This window comes from Oncorhynchus keta, chromosome 4, assembly GCF_023373465.1.
Source record: "Oncorhynchus keta strain PuntledgeMale-10-30-2019 chromosome 4, Oket_V2, whole genome shotgun sequence".
Lineage (NCBI taxonomy): Eukaryota > Metazoa > Chordata > Actinopteri > Salmoniformes > Salmonidae > Oncorhynchus > Oncorhynchus keta.
In genome coordinates this window covers 5952411-5968861 of record NC_068424.1, presented here as the reverse complement: position 1 = coordinate 5968861, position 16451 = coordinate 5952411, and the positions used below count along the sequence as shown (strand labels likewise).

Below are 16451 nucleotides of genomic sequence, written 5' to 3'. Positions count from 1 at the left end.
CACAGCGTGTAGGTGACTCCACACTCCAATGTAATAGACTGTATATTGACTTGTGGAGAGAGAACTTTTTTTCCCGTCTCAGTTAAAGTGAGGCGCAGAAGTACTCAGTAGGGTCTCTACTAAGCAAATATGTGTAGTAGGGACTGCGTTGTTCACATCCAGCATCACTTTATTCTACACCCCCATAGCAATATCCTAATAGACTGAACACGGGGTACAGATTTGTTTGTAGAGAACTTTTTTTTTTTAAACCTGAAATATGACTTGGTTCAACTATTAGTCTCTTACATGGCTTTCTTGCACTGACTGAATTTGACATTTTATGAATGAATGACATTTCATTTTAGTGTCAAATCACTAGTTGGCAACCCATCCCTTATTACATTTACATTTAAGTCATTTAGCAGACGCTCTTATCCAGAGCGACTTACAAATTGGATGGGATTAATTGACACATAAACAAACATAATAATTCACATTTCTTCATCCGGTGTACTCTGCATCACATAAAGAGTGAAAAGAATGTAAGGAGAAAAATCAATACGCAATAGTACATTTTTTTAATTTTACCTTTATTTAACAAGGCAAGTCAGTCACATTCTTATTTTCAATGACGGCCTGGGAACTGCCTGTTCAGGGGCAGAACGACAGATTGTCAGCTCGGGGGTTTGAACACGCAACCTTCCGGTTACTAGTCCAACGCTCTAACCACTAGGCTACGCTGCCGCCCCAAATAAGGTTATCCAAACAATAATTATATCCCTAGAGCAGTAAAATAATGTACATACAGTTGAAGTCTGAAGTTTACATACACCTTAGCCAAATACATGTAAACTCAGTTTTACAATTCCTGACATTTAAATCCTAGTAAAAATTCCCGTCTTCGGTCAGTTAGGATCACCAGTTTATTTTAAGAATGTGAAATGTCAGAATAATAGTAGAGAGAATGATTTATTTCAGCTTTTATTTCTTTCATCACATTCCCAGTGGGTCAGAAGTTTACATACCAAATACTAATTGAGTGTAGCATTGACCCAAGTTAAACAATTTAAAGGCAAACATTTCGGGTAGCCTTCCACAAGCTTCCCACAATAAGTTGGATGAATTTTGGCCCATTCCTCCTGACAGAGCTGGTGTAACTGAGTCAGGTTTATAGGCCTCCTGACAGAGCTGGTGTAACTGAGTCAGGTTTATAGGCCCCCTGACAGAGCTGGTGTAACTGAGTCAGGTTTATAGGCCTCCTGACAGAGCTGGTGTAACTGAGTCAGGTTTATAGGCCTCCTGACAGAGTTGGTGTAACCGAGTCAGGTTTGAAGGCCTCCTTGCTCGTACACACTTTTTCAGTTCTGCCCGCAAATGTTCTATAGGATTGAGGTCAGGGCGTTGTGATGGCCACTCCAATACCTTGACTTTGTTGTCCCTAAGCAATTTTGCCACAACTTTGGAAGTATGCTTGGGGTCATTGTCCATTTGGAAGACCCATTTGCGAACAAGCTTTAACTTCCTGACTGATGTCTTGAGATGTTGCTTCAATATATCCACATAATGTTCCTGCCTCACGATGCCATCTATTTTGTGAAGTGCACCAGTCCCTCCTGCAGCAAAGTACCCCACATGATGCTGCCACCCCCGTGCTTCACGGTTGTCATGGTGTTCTTCGGTTTGCAAGCCTCCCCCCTTTTCCTCCAAACATAACAATGGTCATTATTGGCAAACAGTTCTATTTTTGTTTCATCAGACTAGAGGACATTTCTCCAAAAAGTATGATCTTTGTCCCCATGTGCAGTTGCAAACCGTTGTCTGGCTTTTTTTATGACGGTTTTGGAGCAGTGGCTTCTTCCTTGTTGAGTGGCCTTTCAGGTTATGTCGATAAAGGACTCGTTTTACTGTGGATATAGATACTTTTGTACCCGTTTCCTCCAGCATCTCCACAAGGTCCTTTTCTGTTGTTCTGTTGTTCTACAGTGAATTATAAGTGAAATAATCTGTCTGTAAACAATTGTTGGAAAAATTACTTGTGTCGTGCACAAAGTAGATGTCCTAACAGACTTGCCAAAACTATAGTTTGTTAACAAGACATTTGTGGAGTGGTTGAAAACCAGTTTTAATGACTCCGACCTAAGTGTCTGTAAACTTCGGACTTCAATTGTGTATATAAATACAGAAAAATGAACCCAGTCTGGCACAAAGAGAAAACTCACGTGAAAGACAAGCCTTCACACACACACACACACACACACACACACTACCATTTACCACATAGAAGCTAAATATCTTATTCATTTAATTATTCGGTAGGCCTTCTTTTATTCCAGGCTTTATCTAAATATTCTGCAAACGGAAATACACAACGGACAATTTTATTTTCTTTTTAAATTTCTCCTCATCGCTCAGCCACATAATACCAGGGTATATCTGGTGGTCTGTCTCCTCATCCCTCAGCCACATAATACCAGGGTATATCTGGTGGTCTGTCTCCTCATCCCTCAGCCACATAATACCAGGGTATATCTGGTGGTCTGTCTCCTCGTCGCTCAGCCACATAATACCAGGGTATATCTGGTGGTCTTTCTCCTCGTCACTCAGCCACATAACACCAGGGTATATCTGGTGGTCTGTCTCCTCGTCACTCAGCCACATAATACCAGGGTATATCTGGTGGTCTGTCTCCTCGTCACTCAGCCACATAATACCAGGGTATATCTGGTGGTCTGTCTCCTCATCCCTCAGCCACATAATACCAGGGTATATCTGGTGGTCTGTCTCCTCATCCCTCAGCCACATAATACCAGGGTATATCTGGTGGTCTGTCTCCTCATCCCTCAGCCACATAATACCAGGGTATATCTGGTGGTCTGTCTCCTCATCACTCAGCCACATAATACCAAGGTATATCTGGTGGTCTGTCTCCTCGTCGCTCAGCCACATAATACCAGGGTATATCTGGTGGTCTGTCTCCTCATCGCTCAGCCACATAATACCAGGGTATATCTGGTGGTCTGTCTCCTCGTCGCTCAGCCACATAATACCAGGGTATATCTGGTGGTCTTTCTCCTCGTCACTCAGCCACATAACACCAGGGTATATCTGGTGGTCTGTCTCCTCGTCACTCAGCCACATAATACCAGGGTATATCTGGTGGTCTGTCTCCTCATCGCTCAGCCACATAATACCAGGGTATATCTGGTGGTCTGTCTCCTCGTCACTCAGCCACATAATACCAGGGTATATCTGGTGTGCTTTCTGGAAAAAGAGCATGTGTCTATCGTGGTAGAAAGGGCAAGAGGATAACATGAGTTTCATTCTCTATTTCTTTGAGGTCCCAATAGTTACATAGTCTTTTCTCTTCCATTTCACCACAATACCTGTTTCAATGGGTAGAGACAATATCCCTGATCTGACCTGTTTCAATACGCAGAGACAATAACCCTGATCTGACCTGTTTCAATACGCAGAGACAATAACCCTGATCTGACCTGTTTCAATACGCAGAGACAATATCCCTGATCTGACCTGTTTCAATACGCAGAGACAATATCCCTGATCTGACCTGTTTCAATACGCAGAGACAATAACCCTGATCTGACCTGTTTCAATACGCAGAGACAATAACCCTGATCTGACCTGTTTCAATACGCAGAGACAATATCCCTGATCTGACCTGTTTCAATACGCAGAGACAATATCCCTGATCTGACCTGTTTCAATACGCAGAGGCACTATCCCTGATCTGACCTGTTTCAATACGCAGAGACAATATCCCTGATCTGACCTGTTTCAATACGCAGAGTTAATATCCCTGATCTGACCTGTTTCAATACGCAGAGACAATATCCCTGATCTGACCTGTTTCAATACGCAGAGACAATAACCCTGATCTGACCTGTTTCAATACGCAGAGACAATAACCCTGATCTGACCTGTTTCAATACGCAGAGACAATATCCCTGATCTGACCTGTTTCAATACGCAGAGACAATATCCCTGATCTGACCTGTTTCAATACGCAGAGACAATAACCCTGATCTGACCTGTTTCAATACGCAGAGACAATAACCCTGATCTGACCTGTTTCAATACGCAGAGACAATATCCCTGATCTGACCTGTTTCAATACGCAGAGACAATATCCCTGATCTGACCTGTTTCAATACGCAGAGGCACTATCCCTGATCTGACCTGTTTCAATACGCAGAGACAATATCCCTGATCTGACCTGTTTCAATACGCAGAGTTAATATCCCTGATCTGACCTGTTTCAATACGCAGAGACAATATCCCTGATCTGACCTGTTTCAATACGCAGAGACAATAACCCTGATCTGACCTGTTTCAATACGCAGAGACAATAACCCTGATCTGACCTGTTTCAATACGCAGAGACAATAACCCTGATCTGACCTGTTTCAATACGCAGAGTTAATATCCCTGATCTGACCTGTTTCAATATGCAGAGACAATATCCCTGATCTGACCTGTTTCAATACGCAGAGACAATAACCCTGATCTGACCTGTTTCAATACGCAGAGACAATAACCCTGATCTGACCTGTTTCAATACGCAGAGACAATAACCCTGATCTGACCTGTTTCAATACGCAGAGACAATAACCCTGATCTGACCTGTTTCAATACGCAGAGTTAATATCGCTGATCTGACCTGTTTCAATACGCAGAGACAATAACCCTGATCTGACCTGTTTCAATACGCAGAGACAATAACCCTGATCTGACCTGTTTCAATACGCAGAGTTAATATCCCTGATCTGACCTGTTTCAATATGCAGAGACAATATCCCTGATCTGACCTGTTTCAATACGCAGAGACAATAACCCTGATCTGACCTGTTTCAATACGCAGAGACAATAACCCTGATCTGACCTGTTTCAATACGCAGAGACAATAACCCTGATCTGACCTGTTTCAATACGCAGAGTTAATATCCCTGATCTGACCTGTTTCAATACACAGAGACAATAACCCTGATCTGACCTGTTTCAATACGCAGAGACAATAACCCTGATCTGACCTGTTTCAATACGCAGAGACAATAACCCTGATCTGACCTGTTTCAATACGCAGAGACAATAAAACTGATCTGACCTGTTTCAATACGCAGAGTTAATATCCCTGATCTGACCTGTTTCAATATGCAGAGACAATATCCCTGATCTGACCTGTTTCAATACGTAGAGACAATAACCCTGATCTGACCTGTTTCAATACGCAGAGACAATAACCCCGATCTGACCTGTTTCAATACGCAGAGACAATAACCCTGATCTGACCTGTTTCAATACGTAGAGTTAATATCCCTGATCTGACCTGTTTCAATATGCAGAGACAATATCCCTGATCTGACCTGTTTCAATACGCAGAGACAATAACCCTGATCTGACCTGTTTCAATACGTAGAGACAATAACCCTGATCTGACCTGTTTCAATACGCAGAGACAATAACCCTGATCTGACCTGTTTCAATACGCAGAGACAATAACCCTGATCTGACCTGTTTCAATACGCAGAGTTAATATCCCTGATCTGACCTGTTTCAATATGCAGACAATATCCCTGATCTGACCTGTTTCAATACGCAGAGACAATAACCCTGATCTGACCTGTTTCAATACGCAGAGACAATAACCCTGATCTGACCCGTTTCAATATGCAGAGACAATATCCCTGATCTGACCTGTTTCAATACGCAGAGACAATAACCCTGATCTGACCTGTTTCAATACGCAGAGACAATAACCCTGATCTGACCTGTTTCAATACGCAGAGACAATAACCCTGATCTGACCTGTTTCAATACGCAGAGACAATAACCCTGATCTGACCTGTTTCAATACGCAGAGTTAATATCCCTGATCTGACCTGTTTCAATACGCAGAGACAATAACCCTGATCTGACCTGTTTCAATACGCAGAGACAATAACCCTGATCTGACCTGTTTCAATACGCAGAGTTAATATCCCTGATCTGACCTGTTTCAATATGCAGAGACAATATCCCTGATCTGACCTGTTTCAATACGCAGAGACAATAACCCTGATCTGACCTGTTTCAATACGCAGAGACAATAACCCTGATCTGACCTGTTTCAATACGCAGAGACAATAACCCTGATCTGACCTGTTTCAATACGCAGAGTTAATATCCCTGATCTGACCTGTTTCAATACGCAGAGACAATAACCCTGATCTGACCTGTTTCAATACGCAGAGACAATAACCCTGATCTGACCTGTTTCAATACGCAGAGACAATAACCCTGATCTGACCTGTTTCAATACGCAGAGACAATAAAACTGATCTGACCTGTTTCAATACGCAGAGTTAATATCCCTGATCTGACCTGTTTCAATATGCAGAGACAATATCCCTGATCTGACCTGTTTCAATACGTAGAGACAATAACCCTGATCTGACCTGTTTCAATACGCAGAGACAATAACCCCGATCTGACCTGTTTCAATACGCAGAGACAATAACCCTGATCTGACCTGTTTCAATACGTAGAGTTAATATCCCTGATCTGACCTGTTTCAATATGCAGAGACAATATCCCTGATCTGACCTGTTTCAATACGCAGAGACAATAACCCTGATCTGACCTGTTTCAATACGTAGAGACAATAACCCTGATCTGACCTGTTTCAATACGCAGAGACAATAACCCTGATCTGACCTGTTTCAATACGCAGAGACAATAACCCTGATCTGACCTGTTTCAATACGCAGAGTTAATATCCCTGATCTGACCTGTTTCAATATGCAGACAATATCCCTGATCTGACCTGTTTCAATACGCAGAGACAATAACCCTGATCTGACCTGTTTCAATACGCAGAGACAATAACCCTGATCTGACCTGTTTCAATACGCAGAGACAATAACCCTGATCTGACCCGTTTCAATACGCAGAGACAATAACCCTGATCTGACCTGTTTCAATACGCAGAGTTAATATCCCTGATCTGACCTGTTTCAATATGCAGAGACAATATCCCTGATCTGACCTGTTTCAATACACAGAGACAATAACCCTGATCTGACCTGTTTCAATACACAGAGACAATAACCCTGATCTGACCTGTTTCAATACGCAGAGACAATAACCCTGATCTGACCTGTTTCAATACGCAGAGTTAATATCCCTGATCTGACCTGTTTCAATACGCAGAGACAATAACCCTGATCTGACCTGTTTCAATACGCAGAGACAATAACCCTGATCTGACCTGTTTCAATACGCAGAGTTAATATCCCTGATCTGACCTGTTTCAATACGCAGAGACAATAACCCTGATCTGACCTGTTTCAATACGCAGAGACAATATCCCTGATCTGACCTGTTTCAATACGCAGAGACAATATCCCTGATCTGACCTGTTTCAATACGCAGAGACAATATCCCTGATCTGACCTGTTTCAATACGCAGAGACAATAACCCTGATCTGACCTGTTTCAATACGCAGAGACAATATCCCTGATCTGACCTGATTCAATACGCAGAGACAATATCCCTGATCTGACCTGTTTCAATACGCAGAGACAATAACCCTGATCTGACCTGTTTCAATACGCAGAGACAATAACCCTGATCTGACCTGATTCAATACGGAGACAATATCTCTGATCTGACCTGATTCAATACGCAGAGACAATATCCCTGATCTGACCTGTTTCAATACGCAGAGACAATAACCCTGATCTGACCTGTTTCAATACGGAGACAATATCCCTGATCTGACCTGTTTCAATACGCAGAGACAATAACCCTGATCTGACCTGTTTCAATACGCAGAGACAATAACCCTGATCTGACCTGATTCAATACGGAGACAATATCTCTGATCTGACCTGATTCAATACGGAGACAATATCTCTGATCTGACCTGTTTCAACACCAATCGGTACGGTATTCATTAACACGCACACAAGCAATTGGTACTTTGTAAAACGACTGGATTGCTTGATAAAATGTCCCATCAACCCCCCTGTCTTTTAACAAACTATGGGCTAAAATATCCCCCATTTACTAAATCAAATTGCTTTCTGGAAATCAATGAAACGTGCAAAAGTAGGCTTCTCTTCACGTAGTCTATTTCTGATTATTGTACCGACCGAAGAGATGATCTGTACAGGATTTAGGAAAAACAATTTGTTCTTCCACCAGAATGTTTTGATCCTCAAAAAGATCAGCCTATTGGAGGATGGATGAATATGGATGAATATCATTTATAGATCGTACTTATTAAACATATGCCTCTATAGTTCAGTGGTACTCTTCATTATTTGAAGATTTGGGAATGGAATTCACTATATATAGACTCATACCCAGTGGATGGCAGTATACTGAACTCATTCCCTATAGACTCATACCCAGTGGATGGCAGTATACTGAACTCATTCCCTATAGACTCATACCCAGTGGATGGCAGTATACTGAACTCACACACTATAGACTCATACCCAGTGGATGGCAGTATACTGAACTCATACACTATAGACTCATACCCAGTGGATGGCAGTATACTGAACTCACATACTATAGACTCATACCAAGTGGATGGCAGTATACTGAACTCATACACTATAGACTCATACCAAGTGGATGGCAGTATACTGAACTCACACACTATAGACTCATACCCAGTGGATGGCAGTATACTGAACTCACACACTATAGACTCATACCCAGTGGATGGCAGTATACTGAACTCATTCACTATAGACTCATACCCAGTGGATGGCAGTATACTGAACTCACACACTATAGACTCATACCCAGTGGATGGCAGTATACTGAACTCACACACTATAGACTCATACCAAGTGGATGGCAGTATACTGAACTCACACACTATAGACTCATACCATGTGGATGGCAGTATACTGAACTCACACACTATAGACTCATACCCAGTGGATGGCAGTATACTGAACTCACACACTATAGACTCATACCAAGTGGATGGCAGTATACTGAACTCACACACTATAGACTCATACCAAGTGGATGGCAGTGTACTGAACTCATTCACTATAGACTCATACCAAGTAGATGGCAGTATACTGAACTCATTCACTATAGACTCATACCAAGTGGATGGCAGTATACTGAACTCATTCACTATAGACTCATACCAAGTGGATGGCAGTATACTGAACTCATTCACTATAGACTCATACCAAGTGGATGGCAGTATACTGAACTCATTCACTATAGACTCATACCAAGTAGATGGCAGTATACTGAACTCATTCACTATAGACTCATACCAAGTGGATGGCAGTATACTGAACTCACTCACTATAGACTCATACCAAGTGGATGGCAGTATACTGAACTCACACACTATAGACTCATACCCAGTGGATGGCAGTATACTGAACTCATTCCCAGTAGATGGCAGTATACTGAACTCATTCCCAGTAGATGGCAGTATACTGAACTCATACCCAGTGGATGGCAGTATACTGAACTCATTCCCTATAGACTCATACCCAGTGGATGGCAGTATACTGAACTCATTCCCAGTAGATGGCAGTATACTGAACTCATTCCCAGTAGATGGCAGTATACTGAACTCATTCCCAGTAGATGGCAGTATACTGAACTCATACCCAGTGGATGGCAGTATACTGAACTCATTCCCTATAGACTCATACCCAGTGGATGGCAGTATACTGAACTCATTCCCTATAGACTCATACCCAGTGGATGGCAGTATACTGAACTCACTCACTATAGACTCATACCAAGTGGATGGCAGTATACTGAACTCACACACTATAGACTCATACCAAGTGGATGGCAGTATACTGAACTCATACCCAGTAGATGGCAGTATACTGAACTCATTCCCAGTAGATGGCAGTATACTGAACTCATACCCAGTAGATGGCAGTATACTGAACTCATTCCCTATAGACTCATACCCAGTGGATGGCAGTATACTGAACTCATTCCCAGTAGATGGCAGTATACTGAACTCATTCCCAGTAGATGGCAGTATACTGAACTCATTCCCAGTAGATGGCAGTATACTGAACTCATACCCAGTAGATGGCAGTATACTGAACTCATACCCAGTAGATGGCAGTATACTGAACTCATTCCCAGTAGATGGCAGTATACTGAACTCATTCCCAGTAGATGGCAGTATACTGAACTCATACCCAGTAGATGGCAGTATACTGAACTCATACCCAGTAGATGGCAGTATACTGAACTCATACCCAGTAGATGGCAGTATACTGAACTCATACCCAGTAGATGGCAGTATACTGAACTCATACCCAGTAGATGGCAGTATACTGAACTCATACCCAGTAGATGGCAGTATACTGAACTCATACCCAGTAGATGGCAGTATACTGAACTCATACCCAGTAGATGGCAGTATACTGAACTCATACCCAGTAGATGGCAGTATACTGAACTCATACCCAGTAGATGGCAGTATACTGAACTCATACCCAGTGGATGGCAGTATACTGAACTCATACCCAGTAGATGGCAGTATACTGAACTCATACCCAGTAGATGGCAGTATACTGAACTCATACCCAGTAGATGGCAGTATACTGAACTCATACCCAGTAGATGGCAGTATACTGAACTCATTCCCAGTGGATGGCAGTATACTGAACTCATTCCCAGTGGATGGCAGTATACTGAACTCATACCCAGTAGATGGCAGTATACTGAACTCATTCCCAGTGGATGGCAGTATACTGAACTCATTCCCAGTGGATGGCAGTATACTGAACTCATACCCAGTAGATGGCAGTATACTGAACTCATACCCAGTAGATGGCAGTATACTGAACTCATACCCAGTAGATGGCAGTATACTGAACTCATACCCAGTAGATGGCAGTATACTGAACTCATACCCAGTAGATGGCAGTATACTGAACTCATACCCAGTAGATGGCAGTATACTGAACTCATACCCAGTAGATGGCAGTATACTGAACTCATACCCAGTGGATGGCAGTATACTGAACTCATACCCAGTAGATGGCAGTATACTGAACTCATACCCAGTGGATGGCAGTATACTGAACTCATACCCAGTAGATGGCAGTATACTGAACTCATACCCAGTGGATGGCAGTATACTGAACTCATACCCAGTAGATGGCAGTATACTGAACTCATACCCAGTGGATGGCAGTATACTGAACTCATACCCAGTAGATGGCAGTATACTGAACTCATTCCCAGTGGATGGCAGTATACTGAACTCATACCCAGTAGATGGCAGTATACTGAACTCATACCCAGTAGATGGCAGTATACTGAACTCATTCCCAGTGGATGGCAGTATACTGAACTCATACCCAGTAGATGGCAGTATACTGAACTCATACCCAGTAGATGGCAGTATACTGAACTCATACCCAGTAGATGGCAGTATACTGAACTCATACCCAGTAGATGGCAGTATACTGAACTCATACCCAGTGGATGGCAGTATACTGAACTCATTCCCAGTGGATGGCAGTATACTGAACTCATACCCAGTAGATGACAGTATACTGAACTCATACCCAGTAGATGGCAGTATACTGAACTCATACCCAGTGGATGGCAGTATACTGAACTCATACCCAGTGGATGGCAGTATACTGAAATCACAAACACATTTGAAGAAAATTATAGGTCAATTAATTTAGGGGATTTTAAAACTTAATTCGGCAGCTCATAAATGCCACACGCGTTCCCATTTTTTCACAGCGTCAATCACCTTAACTAACCTCTTGGTGTTAGATGATGATAACGGTCCCGTTCCCGGGCTGGGCGTCACTACAGGTTAACCTCTGCCGCAGACAGCTCCTCATTAAGTACAGGATACATGCATAAAAGAGGGCTCCATTTTAGTTCTCAGGGAACATATGTCTTCCTCAAAATATGCCACCTTTTTCTTTTCCTGAAAACAAACTAGCAAACTCCTTTAGTACCCAAATCAAATGTATTTATATAGTCCTTCGTAAATCAGCTGATATCTCAAAGTGCTATACAGAAACCCAGCCTAAAACCCCAAACAGCAAGCAATGCAGGTGTAGAAGCACAGTGGCTAGGAAAAACTCCCTAGAAAGGCCAAAACCTAGGAAGAAACCTAGAGAGGAACCAGGCTATGTGGGGTGGCCAGTCCTCTTCTGGCTGTGCCGGGTGGAGATTATAACACAACATGGCCAAGATGTTCAAATGTTCATAAATGACCAGCATGGTCGAATAATAACAAGGCAGAACAGTTGAAACTGGAGCAGCAGCACAGTCAGGTGGAAGTTGAAACTGGAGCAGCAGCATGGCCAGGTGGACTGGGGACAGTCCCTGCTCTTCCATTGGAATTTTCTTATGTCGTTTGGGTTCTAACTTGTTTATTTGGCTCCAAAACGGTTGAGGATATCTTGTCTGTATCTCCTCAAGGTGTAAAAAAAACTGTGAAGGACCTCGGCGTTACTCTGGACCTTGAGCTCTCTTTTGACGAACACATCAAGATTGTTTCAAGGACAGCTTTTTTCCATCTGCGTAACAGTGCAAAGATCAGACATTTTCTGTCCAAAATTGATGCAGAAAAATGTATCCATGCTTTTGTTACTTGTAGGTTAGACTACTGCAATGCTCTACTTTCCGGCTACACGGATAAAGCACTAAATAAACTTCAGTTAGTGCTAAACACGGCTGCTAGAATCCTGACTAGAACCATATTATCATTATCATACCATGTTATCATCCCGACTAGAACCATATCATATTACTCCAGTGCTAGTCTCCCTACACTGGCTTCCTGTTAAGGCAAGGGCTGATTTCAAGGTTTTACTGCTAACGTACAAAATATTGCATGGGCTTGCTCCTATCGATCTTTCCGATTTGGTCCTGACATACATACCTACACACACGCTACGGTCACAAGACGCAGGCCTCCTAGTCTTTATTGAAGACTCATCTCTACAGTGGGTCAAATGATTGAGTGTAGTCTGGCCCAGGAGTGGGAAGGTGAACTGAAAGGCTCTGGAGCAACGAATCGCCCTTGCTGTCTCTGCCTGGCCGGTTCCCCTCTCTCCACTGGGATTCTCTGCCTCTAACCCTATTACAGGGTCCGAGTCACTGGCTTACTGGTGCTCTTCCATGCCGTCCCTAGGAGGGGTGTATCACTTGAGTGGGTTGAGTCGCTGACGTGGTCTTCCTGTCTGGGTTGGCGCCCCCCCTTGGGTTGTGCCGTGACGGAGATCTTTGTGGGTTATACTCGGCCTTGTCTCAGGATGGTAAGTTGGTGGTTGAAGATATCTCTCTAGTGGTGTGGGGGCTGTGCTTTGGCAAAGTGGGTGGGGTTATATCCTGCCTGTTTGGCTCTGTCAGGGGGTATCGTCGGATGGGGCCACAGTGTCTCCTGACCCCTCCTGTCTCAGCCTCCAGTGTTTATGCTGCAGTAGTTTGTGTCAGGGTCAGTCTGTTATATCTGGAGTATTTCTCCAGTGTGAATTTAAGTATGCTCTCTCTAATTCTCTATTTCTCTCTCTCGGGGGCCCTGAGCCCTAGGACCATGCCTCAGGACTACCTGGCATGATGACTCCTTGCTGTCCCCAGTCCACCTGGTCGTGCTGCTGCTCCAGTTTCAACTGTTCTGCCTGCGGCTATGGAACCCTGACTTGTTCACTGGACATGCTACCTGTCCCAGACCTGCTGTTTTCAACTCTCTAGAGACAGCAGGAGCGGTAGAGATACTCTCAATGATCGGCTATAAAAAGCCAACTGACATGTACTCCTGAGGTGCTGACCTGTTGCACCCTCGACAACTACTATGATTATTATTATATGACCCTGCTGGTCATTTATGAACATTTGAACATTTTGGCCATGTTCTGTTATAATCTCCAGCCAGAAGAGTACTGGCTACGCCTCATAGCCTGGTTCCTCTCTAGGTTTCTTCCTAGGTTTTGGCCTTTCTCTTGAGTTTTTCCTAGCCACCGTGCTTCTGCACCTGCATTACTTGCTGTTTGGGGTTTCAGGCTGGGTTTCTGTACAGCACTTTGAGATATCAGCTGATGTACGAAGGGCTTTATAAATAAATTTGATTTGGTTTGATTTTGTCACACATATATCGCTGTTTTGGAGCCTCTGTTGAAGCAATGCTGTGTTTTCACTGCCTTTTATGTACTCAAACTACACATTTGGTTAGTAAGACCTTGCAGAGTATTTTCCAGCCCAGTTTATCAGACAGGTAGAAAAGGTCTCTCTCCAATATTCTCATTTCACTGTCAACATATCCTTTCAATATTAGTCAGATAAAAAAAAAAATAATTAAAACCATATTTGTTTTCAAAAATGACCAATTGCATTTTCTTGTTGGCACAATATATACTTTTTAATTTTTTAAGTGTCCATCTTTTGAATTTTGCCAACGTTTCGAAAGGTGGGCTTTTATTTTGAAAGTTCTCTCATTTACCAGACCTACGTGACGTCGTTATTTGTGCTGCTGGCAGAACACTAGTAAAAGTATCCACGCTGGACTGTCTTTCTTGCACAATATTGTATCAAGCGAAACTGCAACATTGTAACGTTAGCCGCTTAAATGTTACAATCTCAGAATCTATTCAGCGTTCCAGTTGGTACCACAAAGATTGCCTACCGAGGTATACCAAATTATTTCTAATTTTACAAGTGGCTCCTAGACTAGAAAAGGAACCATGTGGAAATGGTGGTCAGTTATACAGCTATAATAACAGTAGGCCACTACACGCCTTTTCAACTCAAAGACACGACAATAGAGACACTAAAATAGAGACACTATGGATTCATCACTAGAGGAAGAGGCATAGGGGAGTTGAGCAGCCATGTCCACTTTCTAGAGGCTGACGTGACGGTTCAGCATCTTCTTCTCTCCCCAGTTGAGTTGACACGTCGTAGCTTTACGAGTCACATTATTTGGAAAGCTTAGTTCTTACCCCTCGAACATGTGGACTAGACCTACCTCAAACATCAACCCGAGGAGGAACACCATAGCAACACAGGAAACAATATCTGCATGGTTCTGGATGATAAACTCGTGGCTCAACACCGGCGGGTTCTTGTTGGTCTTTTTGCGGAACCCCATTTTGAACGGGAACTTTTAGCGACCGGCGCAACTCAAAAGCAGAGAGTGAATAGATATGATCAAGTATTCGGTATTGTTATCTGTCCGTCTTCGACAGCTCTTAATGCAAGCCAGTCTTCCTCCTGCTCCTCTCTCACACTCAAACACGGGTCAGCAAATGACTCTAGCGAGCTGCTCTTCTTCTTGTGGGAGGATCTCAGCCGACGCGCGTCGTCGGTAGAGCGGAGCGGTTTACCGCCCCCTACATGTCTGGAGTGCAGAGACCGTTGGTTTTACGTGCCTTCCTCTTCACAACCCCGACAGGTGATAGTCAATCGAAACCATTTTTTAAGATCGACTGGATAAGATATATTAAATCGAAACCGTTAACAGGATTTCCTGGAAAAGTGATAAAAAGACAACCCATGCATGTTATTTTGCATAGAGGGAGCATGATGAATACTAGCCCGTACCGTTCATAGACTCAACATATCTTTTAGTGTCTTTTAATGATCTTATGACCGGGGGGGTGTTTTGTCAAGAGCCCCAATGCTCGTTCTGAACTTTACAAAAAAATACAAAATGAAAACATAAGGAAGATATCTTTCATATTAAAAGGTTAAATTAGGACACACCTTTATAGGGTTAGTGTTCCCACACGGCCATATAACCCATGTTACAGCTCTTGTTTACCTACAGGGAAGTTGTTGTTTTCCTGGAGGAATAAATCTGCAACTTGTTTCACAGTACGGTTCATAGGGTTTACTCACACCTCACAGTACGGTTCATAGGGTTTACTCACACCTCACAGTACGGTTCATAGGGTTTACTCACACCTCACAGTACGGTTCATAGGGTTTACTCACACCTCACAGTACGGTTCATAGGGTTTACTCACACCTCACAGTACGGTTCATAGGGTTTACTCACACCTCACAGTACGGTTCATAGGGTTTACTCACACCTCACAGTACGGTTCATAGGGTTTACTCACACCTCACAGTACGGTTCATAGGGTTTACTCACACCTCACAGTACGGTTCATAGGGTTTACTCACACCTCACAGTACGGTTCATAGGGTTTACTCACACCTCACAGTACGGTTCATAGGGTTTACTCACACCTCACAGTACGGTTCATAGGGTTTACTCACACCTCACAGTACGGTTCATAGGGTTTACTCACACCTCACAGTACGGTTCATAGGGTTTACTCACACCTCACAGTACGGGTTCATAGGGTTTACTCACACCTCACAGTACGGTTCATAGGGTTTACTCACACCTCACAGTACGGTTCATAGGGTTTACTCACACCTCACAGTACGGTTCATAGGGTTTACTCACACCTCA

At 43.1% G+C, this 16451-nt stretch overlaps 1 protein-coding gene across 4 annotated transcripts in view; it reads right to left on the bottom strand.

The window, feature by feature from the left end:
- LOC118379288 (translocating chain-associated membrane protein 1-like 1) overlaps positions 1 to 15290 on the bottom strand; it is a 44514-nt gene extending 29224 nt beyond the window's left edge. For 2 of the 4 annotated variants that reach the window (XM_052498990.1, XM_052498994.1), the window contains exons 1-2: positions 14997 to 15290; positions 11779 to 11854 (exon numbers count right to left, since the gene is read on the bottom strand). Coding sequence is in view for 2 of the 4 variants with exons in the window: in XM_052498985.1 (XP_052354945.1) it covers positions 14997 to 15119 (123 nt within the window). In the remaining 2 variants the exon portion in view is untranslated. The remainder of the gene's footprint in view (positions 1 to 11778; positions 11855 to 14996) is intronic. The other 2 variants (XM_052498985.1, XM_052498977.1) reach the window with 2 other exon arrangements.
- Positions 15291 to 16451: the final 1161 nt, after the last annotated feature.